The 13,788-nt window shown below is 37.1% G+C and overlaps 1 protein-coding gene across 1 annotated transcript in view; it reads right to left on the minus strand.

The window, feature by feature from the left end:
* Nucleotides 1-3,634: 3,634 nt before the first annotated feature.
* mmp11b (matrix metallopeptidase 11b) overlaps nt 3,635-13,788 on the minus strand; it is a 40,262-nt gene continuing 30,108 nt past the window's right edge. Inside the window, exons 4-8 of the mRNA XM_087300986.1 lie at nt 12,680-12,813; nt 9,718-9,956; nt 9,407-9,641; nt 7,896-8,156; nt 3,635-5,879 (exon numbers count right to left, since the gene is read on the minus strand). Of these exons, the coding sequence (XP_087157112.1) occupies nt 5,752-5,879; nt 7,896-8,156; nt 9,407-9,641; nt 9,718-9,956; nt 12,680-12,813 (997 nt within the window). The 3' untranslated portion in view covers nt 3,635-5,751. The remainder of the gene's footprint in view (nt 5,880-7,895; nt 8,157-9,406; nt 9,642-9,717; nt 9,957-12,679; nt 12,814-13,788) is intronic.

A 13,788-nucleotide genomic window follows, 5' to 3' on the forward strand; every position in this document is an offset into this window, starting at 1 on the left:
ACATCTTGAATAGGCTACTAAGTCATAACATGTTACAATTGACTTAGGAAAGCCATTAAGTGTCTAAAAGTTTAGTTTAGTTTAGTTTAGTTTAGTTTAGTTTAGTTTAGTTTAGTTTAGTTTAGTTTAGTTTAGTTTAGTTCCCTGCTGAAAAATCCAGCTTAAACCAGCCTGGTCGACCAGCCTGGTTTTAGAGGAGTTTTGGCCATTTCCAGGCTGGTTTCCAGCCATTTCCAGTGTGGTCTTAGCTGGTCAGGCTGGAGAATGACCAGCCAAATCCAGCTAAAATCAGCCTGGTTTAAGCTGGATATAGCTGGTTTGGGCTGGACTCCCAGCTTGGCTAGGCTGGTCAAGCTGGTTTTAGCTGGTCATCTCCCAGCCTGACCAGCTAAAACCAGGCTGGAAATGGCTGGAAACCAGCCTGGAATTGGCCAAAATCCATCTAAAACCAGCCTGGTCGACCATCTAAAACCAGCTAAGCAGCCTAGGCTGGTTTAAGCTGGATTTTTCAGCAGGAATTAGTTTAGTTTGCAAAAATAAATAAATATATGCAGAAGTAAATAGTAGAGAAGCGTTCTGCTCAGTATAGGCTACTTACTCTATGTCTGTCCCAATCTATTTTGATTTAGTTGTTTGGGTCTATTTGGTTTCAAAACTTATATTTTCAGAGCATATACTGTACTTTAAACAGCTTGATTAAAAAGAACAAAATGCTCCTGAAATGTCGAAACATTTTGAATCTGATTATTAGATTTGGTCAGAGATTCTCCAAAAGTCAGACTTTGTATGGCTAAAAAACTAAGCGACTCTTGTGTCTTTGGTGAGCACATTCAGTAAGCACACGATTATGCTTAGATTCTGTTTCAAATCGTCTGATAACACAAGGGATCAGGCTTTGCGTTTCATAGCAGTCCGACATCTGTAGTTACTAAACTGAAACCCCACAAAATGTGCTAACTTGGCGAACGACAGCTCCTGCAGATGCTTCACATAAACCAGAACCAAAGTGATGTCATTGTGTTAAAATGTCATTGTATTACAAATTCGCTCCGTGTGATAGAAACGAGGGAAGGGGGAATTACAGTCTGAAAACAAGCCAAGATAGCAGGATTCTGGAATAGTCTCGGCAGGAGGGCTCACAGAACAGCCGTCTTACATTTCCGCCCTGAAAACCTCTGATAGAGCATATTAGAACCAGACCGATGATGGTAAGATGCACACACTTCGCTAATAAGAAAGCGTGTCTGCAACTTTTATAACTATTGACTTCACCACAACTTCTTTTCAGTCATTTTCTGTCTCATAACATTGATGACAGGATTTTGAGAATAAAATGGCTAATTCATGGGTAAATTGTTAACCAGCATTCTCCTGTATCATAAAAATATTTCTGTAGTGAACACTCTCGGGAGTTAATATGGTAAAAAAAAATGTATATGGAAATGTGGATGTATTTGGTGTTGCAGCCCAGCAAGCAATAGCCGTCATTTCACCAACTAGGTGAAGTATAGACCAGATCTAACCCAGCGACATGTAACCCAAATTTAGCCCGAATAACCTTAAATTTGGTTGTATGTTTTTATTTATTTTTTTGCTAATTTTTTTTTTAAAGCATATGATATGTATGATACTCCATCATGCAAGAAAAGTCAATAACGTTCATGAGGTTCCTGCAAGTAATAGACGTAGTTTCAGTTTCTCTGTGAAGTATAGACCCAATCAACCCGGCTATGTGTAATCCATCTCTAGCCCAAAAAAACTTAAATTTGCTTACCTGTCTTTTTTGGCAAAATACTTTGTGATATGTATGATATTCCTTCAAGCAAGGAAAGTAAATCGCATTTTCAAGGTGATTTGGCTTTTAAAATATATATATGTTATTTTCATCATATTTTCGTCATCCGGCCGGCTATATACAAAGCCATATATACATAGACATGCCAGAGAATATAACACGCTGCTGCTGCAAACATAATATTCATGTAACGGTAACAGAGTTGAAAGAATTATATGATTCCTCACATTGAATTACATTGAATTAGGCCTCATAAATAAAGGTGAATTGGGTAGGCTAAGTTGTCCGTAGTGTATGAGTGTGTGTGAATGTTTGTGTGGATGTTTCCCAGAGATGGGTTGCGGCTGGAAGGGCATCCGCTGCGTAAAAACTTGCTGGATAAGTTGGCGGTTCATTCCACTGTGGCGACCCCGGATTGATAAAGGGACTAAGCCGACAAGAAAATGAATGAATGAATAATAATGGACGAGCCTCGGCTGGGTCAGTAGGCGTTTATGTGTGGAGTTTGCAGTTTCCCCCACAGTCCAAAGACATGCGATACAGGTGAATTAAATTGAACAGGTAGGCTAAATTGTCCGTATTGTATGAGTGTTAATGAGTGTGTTTGGATGTTTCCCAGAAATGGATTGCAGTTGGAAGGGTATCCGGATAAGTTGGTGATTCATTCCGCTGTGGCGACCCCGGATTAATAAAGGGACTAAGCCAAAAAGAAAATGAATGAATAATAGTAATAATAATAATTAACATTAGAGTGATTTCTGAAGGATCATGTGATTCTGCAGACTGCAGTAATGAAGCTGAAAATTCATCATTAAAATCACTGGAATCAATTATTAAATGAAACTAAAACTACTTTTGAACCGTTATTTTATAGTGCAATAACATTTCACAGTTTTACAAATTGTACTGTATTTTTAATTAAATAAATGCAGCCTTGGTGGACAGGAGAACTTCTTAAAATCTATACTGACCCCAAACTTTTGACCGGTAGTGTATATAATATTTTGTAATCACACTTCATAAAGCAGCCATTCACAATTGGAGTTTTAGCATCACCTGCTGAAAATGATATAAACTAAAAGACAATATAAATGTCGAGTTTTAGGATGCACAAATTATCACCATTGCCTCCATAGACTTATATCTTCTGAACCACATGTTTTGACAGTCATTTTTTAACAGAGATAACATTAGTACTACTTTAAATCTGCCACTATGCTGATGCACAGGCATTTGTAGCTATTCCTCTTTTGAAAAGCGGGCTGAAAGCACAATCTCATTTAAATTTAAAGTTACAGTAACCAAAACAGCATAAAAGGGGCAGTTTCAAAAAGGTATTTTGAGCTGAAACTTTACATACACACTCTGGGGAAATCAGATGCTTATTTTACATCTTGTAAAGGGGCATTATATATCACCTTTAAGACAGCTGTACAGTAGAAAACAAAAAATCAAGGACATTAGTTTACACAATAGGTCTTAAACTCAATTCCTAGAGGGCCACATCACTGCGCAGTATTGCTCGAACTCTAAATAAACACACCTGATCCAACTAAGGTGTTCAAGACTTCTACAAACTATTAAGCATGTGAGAGTTGGAGCTGGCTGGAGCTAAACTATGCAGCGCTGTGGCCCTCCAGGAATTGAGTTTGAACCTATTAGTTTACACCAAAATCCATTTTTAGACATAATAAAAGTAAATAAACACACAAATGCTACTATGTGCCACTTTTGAGGGGAAAGTAATGTAAAGTAGCTGTATGCTGAAATTTGTATTATTTTATAATATGATAAAAATCTGTCTTGCTTATTTTGGAAATAATTTCAAACAACAGATGATTAGACAGTACACAATAAACAAAGAGAGCCTTTTTATTGGTGAAAATATAATACAATTATTTTTACAAAATATTTACAAAGTAAAAGGAGCAACATGTGAACGAACAGAACTGATTACATGAGAAACATTATAATAACAGTGAATTAAAAGTATACAGTTTCCTCAGATCAAAATACATCATTATCTGACCATAAGGATTATATTCATCAGTATGCAAAAAGTAAAATTATTTAAGACGTGAATAACAGCATCAGTGACCTGCACTGCGACATATACATTATCACTATTGAAAAACAGGTCTTCATAAGCCCTTTACAGACTTAAATGGACGTTCACACTGACTAAGGTCACTTATGTCACATTAATGATGATGAATGAAATGTTCAGTGTGAACATGCTGAAATCAGTCACAGTTCTACTCTGTACAGTTCAGGTCCTTCAATGCATTAACAAACAATATTCTAAAATGCTCAGCTATGGTGCAACAAAGTCCAGTGGCTACTTTGACATTGCTCTGAGAATGCCTTATAGATGGTAAGACATTTTAATTTTATTATCATTTATATTTGTACTGAAAGCACCTCTGAAGTGAGACTGAAATATATTTCAGTGTTTTCAGTGTTTAATATGGGTGTTTTGGGCCACTATCTGTAATCTTACCAGTTCTTCCACCTAACTAAAGGGACAATTTAGATACGTTTAAAGCTTAAGTAATGTTAGCATGAACTTAAATAAAATCCTTGAGCTTTACATGTTTTGTTTAAACCCTTAAAGGCGTATTTTACCACAAAATGAAAACTCTGTCATCATTTTCTCACCCTCATCTCATTTTTAACCCAATTTCATTCATTCTCAAATCAGCTAATAAACTACAAAGTGAAGATTAATTTAATTAAATATGAGAGAATTCTTATCCTCCACGGAAAGTCTTCACACAAAACTTGTAAAGTTGAAGTCAGAATCATAAGCCCCCCTGAATTATTAGCCCCCCTGTTTATTTTTTTCCTCGTTTTCTGTTTGACGGAGAGAAGATTTTTTCAACACATTTCTAAACATAATAGTTTTAATAACTCATTTCTAATAACTGATTTACTTTATCTTTGTCATGATGACAGTAAATAATATTGTACTAGATATTTTTCAAGACACTTCTATTCAGCTTAAAGCGACATTTAAAGGCTTAACTAGGTTAATTAGGTTAACTAGGGAGGTTAGAGTAATTAGGCAAGTTATTGTATAAGGATGGTTTGTTCTGTGGACTATAGAAAAAAATAGCCTAAAGGGGCTAATAATTTTGTCCTTAAAATGGTGTTTAAAAATGTAAAACTGCTTTTATTCTAGTCGAAATCAAACAAATAAGGATTTCGCCAGAAGAAAAAAATATTATCAGATATACTGTGAAAATGTCCTTGCTCTGTTAAACATTATTTCAAAATATTTAAAAAAGATTTAAAAAAAATTCAAAGGGGGTCTAATAATTCTGACTTCAACTTTAAATATTGGGACGAGTTTGAAAGGACACAAAATGATGACAGAATGTTTATTTTTAAGAATGACATTCTGATTAATGCAGTTTCTGCTTGATATTAAAAACCAAATAATCTGTGGCAGTCAACAGCATGCTACAATTTAGCAAAATAATTTATATAATGTTGTAATGTAATCTAAAATGGCGTTTCTCAAAAAGAACCACTGTTATGTCTTCCTAACACTATCAATACTGCCAAAATATACAAATAATAAATAATCAAGTACACAATGCGTACGAAAAATATTTTGAGACCAAAATTTCCTGCTTTACCTGAGAGATATGAGTATTTAGTTGCATATCAGAACATCTAGGAATAATTAATTTCAGATTCTGCATATGGTGTAGTGGCGCAGATCTCATACAAGTCACAGATTGAGTAGATACACAGTATCTGCTTAAGCCACAGATTTGTGTTTATTCCAGTGGTCAGATTCTTTTGCATCTGACACTTTACCTGATAAAACAAATAACCCTGCTGAAATATCCATACTTAACCTTGAATGGTTCACACTGTCTGTGGCGCTACTTGCAGTATGTGCATTAAAATGATCATTGGTAGAAATTACACCTAATTGGACCCAGGATTTATCGATACAAGGCTGCAGAACAACCAAAGAAATCCACGCCGATGTATCGTGGGTATCCCTCCAGCACCCTCACCTCCACTGGGTCAAACTTCCAGTACTGCTTCCCTCTTAAGAAGTGGGCGAAACCTGTGGAGAAATGAGAAACAAAGTTACTTTTTAAAATTCTCTCAATGAAAATAACGTTTGCAGTTTTAAAATTAATCGTTGGGTTATTAGTGTTTGAGTCTCGCTAATTGTACTTTCCTAATGTAGGTAATGTTTTCCTCCTAAACATCATTAAAGAAGCCGGGATCCTTGGTATTTCAGAAAATTGTATTACAATGGCTAACTAACAGTACTCAAACAAACATATTAAGGCCAAATAAAATGAATACACATGGTCCCTGACAATAAATTGAGGTTTCATGAAGTGAAATGATCAGTCTATGCAAGTGTAAACCCGCCTGTTCTACACCACCCAACCCATTCTAAACTGGTATCAAACCGGCGACTTTCCGCATGGGAGTAGGTTGCTCTACCAAGGAGACTAAAGACCATGGCCTTGAGCGTCTGTCACTAGAGCACACTTAGGCCCAATTCTACCCCCTAGCCCTTCCCTTTACTCCTACCCCTCACTTTGCGCGTTCATGCCAAGGGGTAGGGGTGTCCCAATTTTCTTTAGCTTGAAGGTATAGGGCTAAGGGGAAGGGGTGAATACCTCTTTGACCGAAGATTTTTCAGGACCACACTCGGTAAGAAACCAAGAGGTAAGAAAATTTCCCAGAATACACCAGCCACAACTGCAGTATTGCTGAACCCGGAAGTAGGGAGATCAACAAATTAGTATTCTTTGTCATTATTATGAATTTTTACGACAAAAATAGAATTTGGATTGGGCCTTAGAAGTCAGAGGAGTGAGGTTTACCTGCATAGCACTTCACTAGCTGGCCTCTGCCACACCCCCTAAACATCACTCCCATCCGGGTCACGGCACCATTGTAACCCCACCAGTCCTACACCTCCCAACCCGCTCTGAGCTGGGATCAAACCGCCGACTTTCTGCATGGGAGTCGATTGCTCCACCAAGGAGGATAAAGACCATGGCCTCTAACAGCTGTCTTTAGAGATCAGAGGAGTGAGGTTTAACTGCACAGCACTTCGCTAGCTGGCCTCCGCTACACAAGCAGATGAATATTATTTACAATTATTACTATTGATCTACAACCTCAATGGCACTGAGTGCAGTGTCTCTGACACTTTTTGAATATTGTGTTTAGTTTCTCGCAAAGACCAAAAGTTTTACTTGGAGACCACAATATATAATTAGGAGCTACTGATATATCATTTATTTTTGCTTCTATCTGTTATTTGACTCTCAAAGTGCAGGCAGACCACCGACTTGCATTTTGGGATTAAAACACAATACCTTTTGTTGCACATTTCTGATGAAAATCCACTAGAGGGCGCTGTCTACATTTTTGCAAATTTAGTGTTGTGCGAAGTACTGCATGAAAATATTCCCTTATTTATTTATGGAATGTCCCTGTAAATATCATTAGTGTGAAAAGGAACAGTTGACATCATGTTGCCCTGTAGCTTTCATTTTATCAAGAAACTGCTATCAGTCATAAAGTACACTTTTAGGTTCAATATAGAATGAAGCATATAGAGAAACAGCTTTCTTTATGCTTTGTTTCTTTGTTTACAGTTTTTCTCTTCCTCGTCAGGTCATCAAAATGTGTGTTTACGATGTATTATAATCAGAGTCAGCACATTATACATTTGTTTTGGCACAAAAGTGACAAAAGGAGCTTTATATGATTACAATTGAAGTGCTGAAGACACATGGAATGTTTTGACGTTGTTTATGGTTCCTTTTCTGTGCTTTAAACTTCCCATGACCCTTGCTGTCTATGGAGGATTAGAGAGGTCTCAGATTTCATCTAAAGTCTCTTAATTTGTGTTCCCAAATGAATGAAGGAAGTTCTCGGGATTGCAATGATATGAGGATGAGTAATTAATAACAGAACTATTATTTTTGGGCAAACATCTTTTAGGAACAAATTATTGTGTTGTGAAGATTCCCTTTAGCAGTTCTTCTGTGCATTTAAACATGAGACAATCCATGCAATTATTTGGTAACAATTTCAGTGATAAACATACCGAATCGGTCTTGGAAGGCAGCGTCTATATCACTAGGTATCCCCCTCCAGTCGCTCATGCTGCGAGGGTGCATCGACTCTACACGGTTTTCCTTCAGGTTGAATCGCCAGTAGCTTCCTTTCTTGAAGAAGTAAATCTTCTGGGCCTTGGTATCTCCCCACATGAGGGCTGCCTGGATGTCGTTCACCAATAGTCCCAGTCGCTGTACAGAGTCTGGCCCTGTGATCTGCCGCTCAGCATCAAACACCCAGTAATTCTGGCCTAGATGGGGAAAAGTGGGTAGATTAAATAACGGTTTAGGGATTTTCCATTCATAATGAGCCCATGGTTTAGTGTACTAGTCCAAGGTTACAAGAAGGCAGTTTGTCAGATCATTAGCATCTTAATTGAATGTTATCACTCGATTGAATTGGCATTATTTGTGGTTATCAGCACATAGACATGGGCCAGTAGGGGCTTTTTGTGACTTATTTATTTATCAAATTTCTCATTATTTGTATTTTATTAATGTCTACCCCAAACCTAAACCCAACCTGCACAGTAATGTTAAAACAGTAATGTAAAAACTGATCTGAATCTGGAGTCTTATCTATTAGTATAGCTGATTAACCATGTGGATGGTTGATAACAGTCTTCTGTGGCTGATAACCACTGATAACGCCCATTCTATCTGATGATAACATTCAAAGCGGATGACATTAGGTCACTGAAAGACTTCTGGATTATAAATATACAAGACTTTGGTGACAGACGCTCTGTTGTTATTGCAGGATTCTATACATTTCTATAACATTTGCAGGCTTTTGCAGATCTAAATTTGTCCATGCAAGTTATATGTTTGCATGGTTATGACAAGAGATTATATAATTGAAGTTTCAACAGAAATCAAACCAAAACAAATAGCAAGCTTACTTCCTTGTACTCCACCTCCGTTTATCTCTTTCTCTGGTATCATCTTCATTAAAATACTTGCAAAATTCTTTGGCAGGGCTATTCCCAGACTTTTCGTGGTAATGAAATGTTTCTCGAGTAATCTGGCATGGCATCACACTAACAGATCTCACAGCAATTTCTTCATGGTTTGTCGCATAACAGTAAAATGTTGGTCCCACTTTATACTAGGTGGCCTTTACTACTATGTACTTGCATCAAAAAATAAATACAACGTACTCACTGTGTTTATAATGCATTGCAGAATACTTCTGGTGCCCTTGAGTTGAAATACGAGCAGGCTTGGGGACAGGTTTGGGGGACTGGGTAGGTTTAAGTGTGGGTTAAGATGTAAGGGATTGTCAACAGTGTACTTACAAATGTACAGAAACATATTACATGGTATGCATTGTAATCACATGCATGCATTTAATCAGTCATAAGTACAATGTAAAGACACAAGTACATTGTACCAACTGATTAATTTAAGTGTAAAGACACCTAATATAAAGTGGGTTTTAAAATATTTCCTACTAACCCAAAACTTTTAAATGGCAGTGTCTTAATTTGGGATAGCTTACCTTGGAAAAACCATATATTCCCAGACATGTCCTCAAAAGCAGCATCAATGTTGTCTGGAATTCCTCTCCAGTGTCTTGATGCCAGTGCAGGATATCCCGCCTGGAGTTTACCATCACGGATCCGCCACACATAACCCGACTTAAAGAAAAACAGCTCGCCTCGGATCATGGATACAGCATCGAAGTTGGTCTGGCAAGCATCGGGATGAGAAGGATTTGGGTGGACTGGTGGAAACTGAGAAGAAGAAAATAAATAAGCATGAAATCCAAGAAACCAATTTCAAAGACCAAGGAGAGTCAGTTTCACTCACAAATGTTGCGTCAATCTCATTTCTTTCTGTGAATGTGGGTCGTCTCTCTGCCGCCTTTACTGTTTCATCTGAACGTTTGGATCCATACAAGGCCTGTATGCCTCGTTTGTCATCTTCACTTAGTCGGACAGGGTAGGAGAAGGTGTAGAAAGGTGCCATCACTGCACCTGGTACTTTAGAATGCTGGAGTCCTAGAACGTGGCCAATTTCATGAGTTGCTACCTGGAGGAGGTCAGTACCTAGTGAAGAAATGAAATATTTTTGAAAAGTTTTAAAATTGCATATAATGCCTAATAATTAGAGCGTGCAAGTGTGTTTCTGTCGAAACCCATTCGTTTGGAATAAAAATTAGCAAGATGGTATTGACCGAGTTTTATGAGCATGTGTTCCAAATGGAATAAATCCGCCTACAAAGAGCGCTTCAGAGTGAGAACTATAACAGCTTCCATATTGAAGCCTTGTTTCAAATCAAAGTCCTCAAAACTTCACCTTTTTGCTCCCATGATTCTTTGCACATGTTTATTTTGTGACAGATTACAGAGAAATGTGTTTCAAGTAACACTTTTATTTGTTCCCCTGCACCCTTTGAAGCTTTCACTCTGTAAAGTAAGCACTTGAAAGGATTAGTGCATAGGTATAAGGACTGCAGAATGAAAAACAGGCTAAATTCTTTGATCATTCTCTGAACCAATTCATCCAAATCACTGATCTATTCAGGTAGGATAAGAGTGACCGGATCAATGACTGAGAATCGTGGACTACAACCACAACAAACAATCGTGAACTACAGAACTGCTTCTTCTCAAAGAGACATCACCAAATACTTGGCCTGGCATGAATAATGCAGCATTTTAAATTTTCTTGTTATATTGATGTATATGCAACTTTAAAATATCAAAAATGCACAAAATACTTTTATTCAATTGAAGTCATGTGAAAGTTTGCTGAGCCTTGAACCGTTCAATCAAATGATTCATTCAAAAACACTGATTCATTCAGGAACAAAACCCTACAACAGCATGTTCTATTCTACCAATTGTTTGTTCATATGAACACACTGTAAGCATATTCATAACAATAGCAATCTTGTTACCATGATATTGATTACAAGACATGCTGCATCCCAATTCGCATACTATCCGTCCTAAATAGAATTTTAAAACAAAATTAGTCCCTAATCATAGTATGTTCAAAGGTTCCCGGATGGTTTACTATTTCTGGTAAAAAAAAAAAAAATTGAATTACAGACGCGAGTGATCAACGCGGGAAAATAAACTACAAACATGATGAATGCGCAATGCCACCCATAAAATATTTAAATCACATTTTTTTGTGTTATATTTAATCTGCAACCACAATACTGAACTTAAAAGACGTGTTTGGACATTAAGGCCTGAATGCATAATTATCCAGAACTGAGGAGATTTGTCTACATGAAATACTCATGAATGGGAGATAAACCTGCTACTGCTTCTCCAATAAGGTAGGAAATTAAATATGACAGAAATGTGGATGATAAGTGGATGATTGACAGGGCTCATAACTCAGCAACACAACAATCTGTTATCGAGGAAGAAGTATGTCCCGAAGATTGCATACCATTCTGTTAAACAAAAGTAAAAAAAAAAAATTCCTTCACACAAAAAAGTACAAACTTTTAGGGTTTAGTATAATTATACGAATTGGGACGTTGCAAAAACTTAGGTAGACCAAAGCCCCAGTCAGATCACACAAATTTTTCACGATTTCGGCACGATTTCCTTGACGAAGGGTGTCGTGACACAAGAGTCAATCTTTTCTTCTTGTCTAATATGGCATAGGTTATGACAACTGAACAATGTCTGCGACGCATCATGACTCCATCACAGAAAGTCTAGCATGTTGAATATTTTCTCGTTTTTTACAACGATTTCCATCATGTGGGTGACACTGTGCAACAGGAGCACATAATTTCTCAATTATATCAACGGGTGCTGCCATTAATGCGCCGGTCAGGTAATCAAAATATAGGCTGCATATTTTCTTATGGGTGGATCTAGGGTAGATAAGATCAATCATTCGTTATGCAAACTTTAACTACCTTTTCTAAAAAAATTAAGTGTTTTAGGCATATTTATCGGACAGACTGTCACAAATATGCATCTCCATTCTCACAACGAGTTGCTGAGTTGTCTCATCCTTCCTTAGGATACAGATCTCAGGTAACTAAAACTACTCAACATACAGTATGGATCAACCTGCATGACTTGTCATATCCATAAACCGTAGCTGCGTCCCAAATCGCATACTTATGCACTATTCTACGCCATTTTGTAGTATAAATAGTGTTAGTAGTGCGTTCATACTGAAAACTTTAAAAATAATAAGTGCACTTTAATTACCCAGATGATGCACTCATTCAGCCGCTAAAATGAAGTGTGGAATGATGGACACTTCATGCACTCAACGACCGCAGGTTTCCTTACGTAGCGGAAGGGGCGGAGCTATCGAGTGCACATGTTGAGTAACTTTATTTATTTTGGATGGTGAAAGCAAAAGTCTCCTACGAGAGTGATTATAGCGCCTCCCGATGGTGAATGCGGTTATACTGACAGCAGGTAATATTTGATAATTCGGTCATTTATTTCACTTATTTGGCAAACGTCATTAGGGAAACGGTTTGAATTTCCGCTTAGTAAAAACCATTAGTGTGCCATTTGGGACGACACTACATACATGTACTATCCTGTTGAGTGTGTAAGTGCATAAGTACATAGTGCATGAGTGCATAGTGTATAGTGTGCCATTTGGGACGCAGCTTCTGAGATGTATCTTTAGCTACAATTTTGCTCTGCAAGAAGCATGCCGTTTTGTTCAATCTCATTGATGTGCCAAATGCTGCTTGTTTTTTTCATGTTTTCATTTTGTTTAAGTCATGTATTGTCTCATTCATGGTATGAGATAAACCAGGACTCTTACTCACCCATACTGTTGCCTAATGTCCAAGACTCATCCATGTCAAAGTGAATTTCTCCCTCCCGGTATGTTCTGGGGAAAAAGGCATGTGCCAGAATTCCTCCTGGTCCATCAAAATTAAGGTAGTCCCCATGTGAATACCTGAATGTGAAACACAGTCTCTTAGACAAAAGCACAATAACAGCAGTTCTTATTCCTTTAATGAGTTGATCACTAAAATTAATTCTATAAGACTACTTCATTGCATTGAATGAATTGTTGAGAATAATGAGCTTATGAGAGACCGCTGTGACTACCATACAAATGCAATGTATTTTAGTACTGTAGCTGTCAAAACACAGCGTTTTTTAAGATGCCTTTGATTTTACAGCTCAATTATAAAATGGCAAAGTCCATTAAGGGGCTGAATGGTACAAGCCACATGCTCCCCTAATTTTCCACTATGAAAATTGCAAATGGGGTAAAATTACACACAAGACTTGCAGGATCATAGATCTTACGTTTGGCAGACCTGAAAGGTCAAAGAAGGCCAATAATGTGGCTTAAACAAAGCCACAAATGTTTAGTTCACTGCAATGCTATTGGTGAAATCTGTAGAATCTGACATCCCTCATTATAGCTTCAAACATGCATATTTCAGAAACATAATAAATGTACATTTGGGCTTTAACAGGAAGCCAAATTTTCAAAGGAACTTTAATTTTCAGAGAAAATAAAGCACTGCAGGAAAAGATCCTAAGTAAAACAAAATGTCCCATTGAAAGAGACATGACATTTATATTGGTCTGGTGTTTAGAATGCTGTAAAGCATGCTGAAAAAAATTCAAGTAGTACTTTCTCCATTTAAAAATGTTTTTCATTTCAATTTAATATTATTTGTTTTATTTTCAAGTAATATAATTTAAGTCGTTCCCCAGAGATGGGTTGCGTCTGGAAGGGCATCTACTGAGTAAAAATGTGTTGGATAAGTTGGCGGTTCATTCCGCTGTGGCGACCCCAGATTAATAAAGGGACTAAGCCGACAAGAAAATAAATGAATGAATGAATGAATATTTTAAGATCAAAACATGGTTAAATATGAACAATTTTGATTAAGAGCTCAACTGAGAAATATTT

This window comes from Danio rerio, chromosome 21 (assembly GCF_052040795.2).
Source record: "Danio rerio strain M-AB ecotype USA chromosome 21, GRCz13ab, whole genome shotgun sequence".
NCBI classification, from domain to species: domain Eukaryota; kingdom Metazoa; phylum Chordata; class Actinopteri; order Cypriniformes; family Danionidae; genus Danio; species Danio rerio.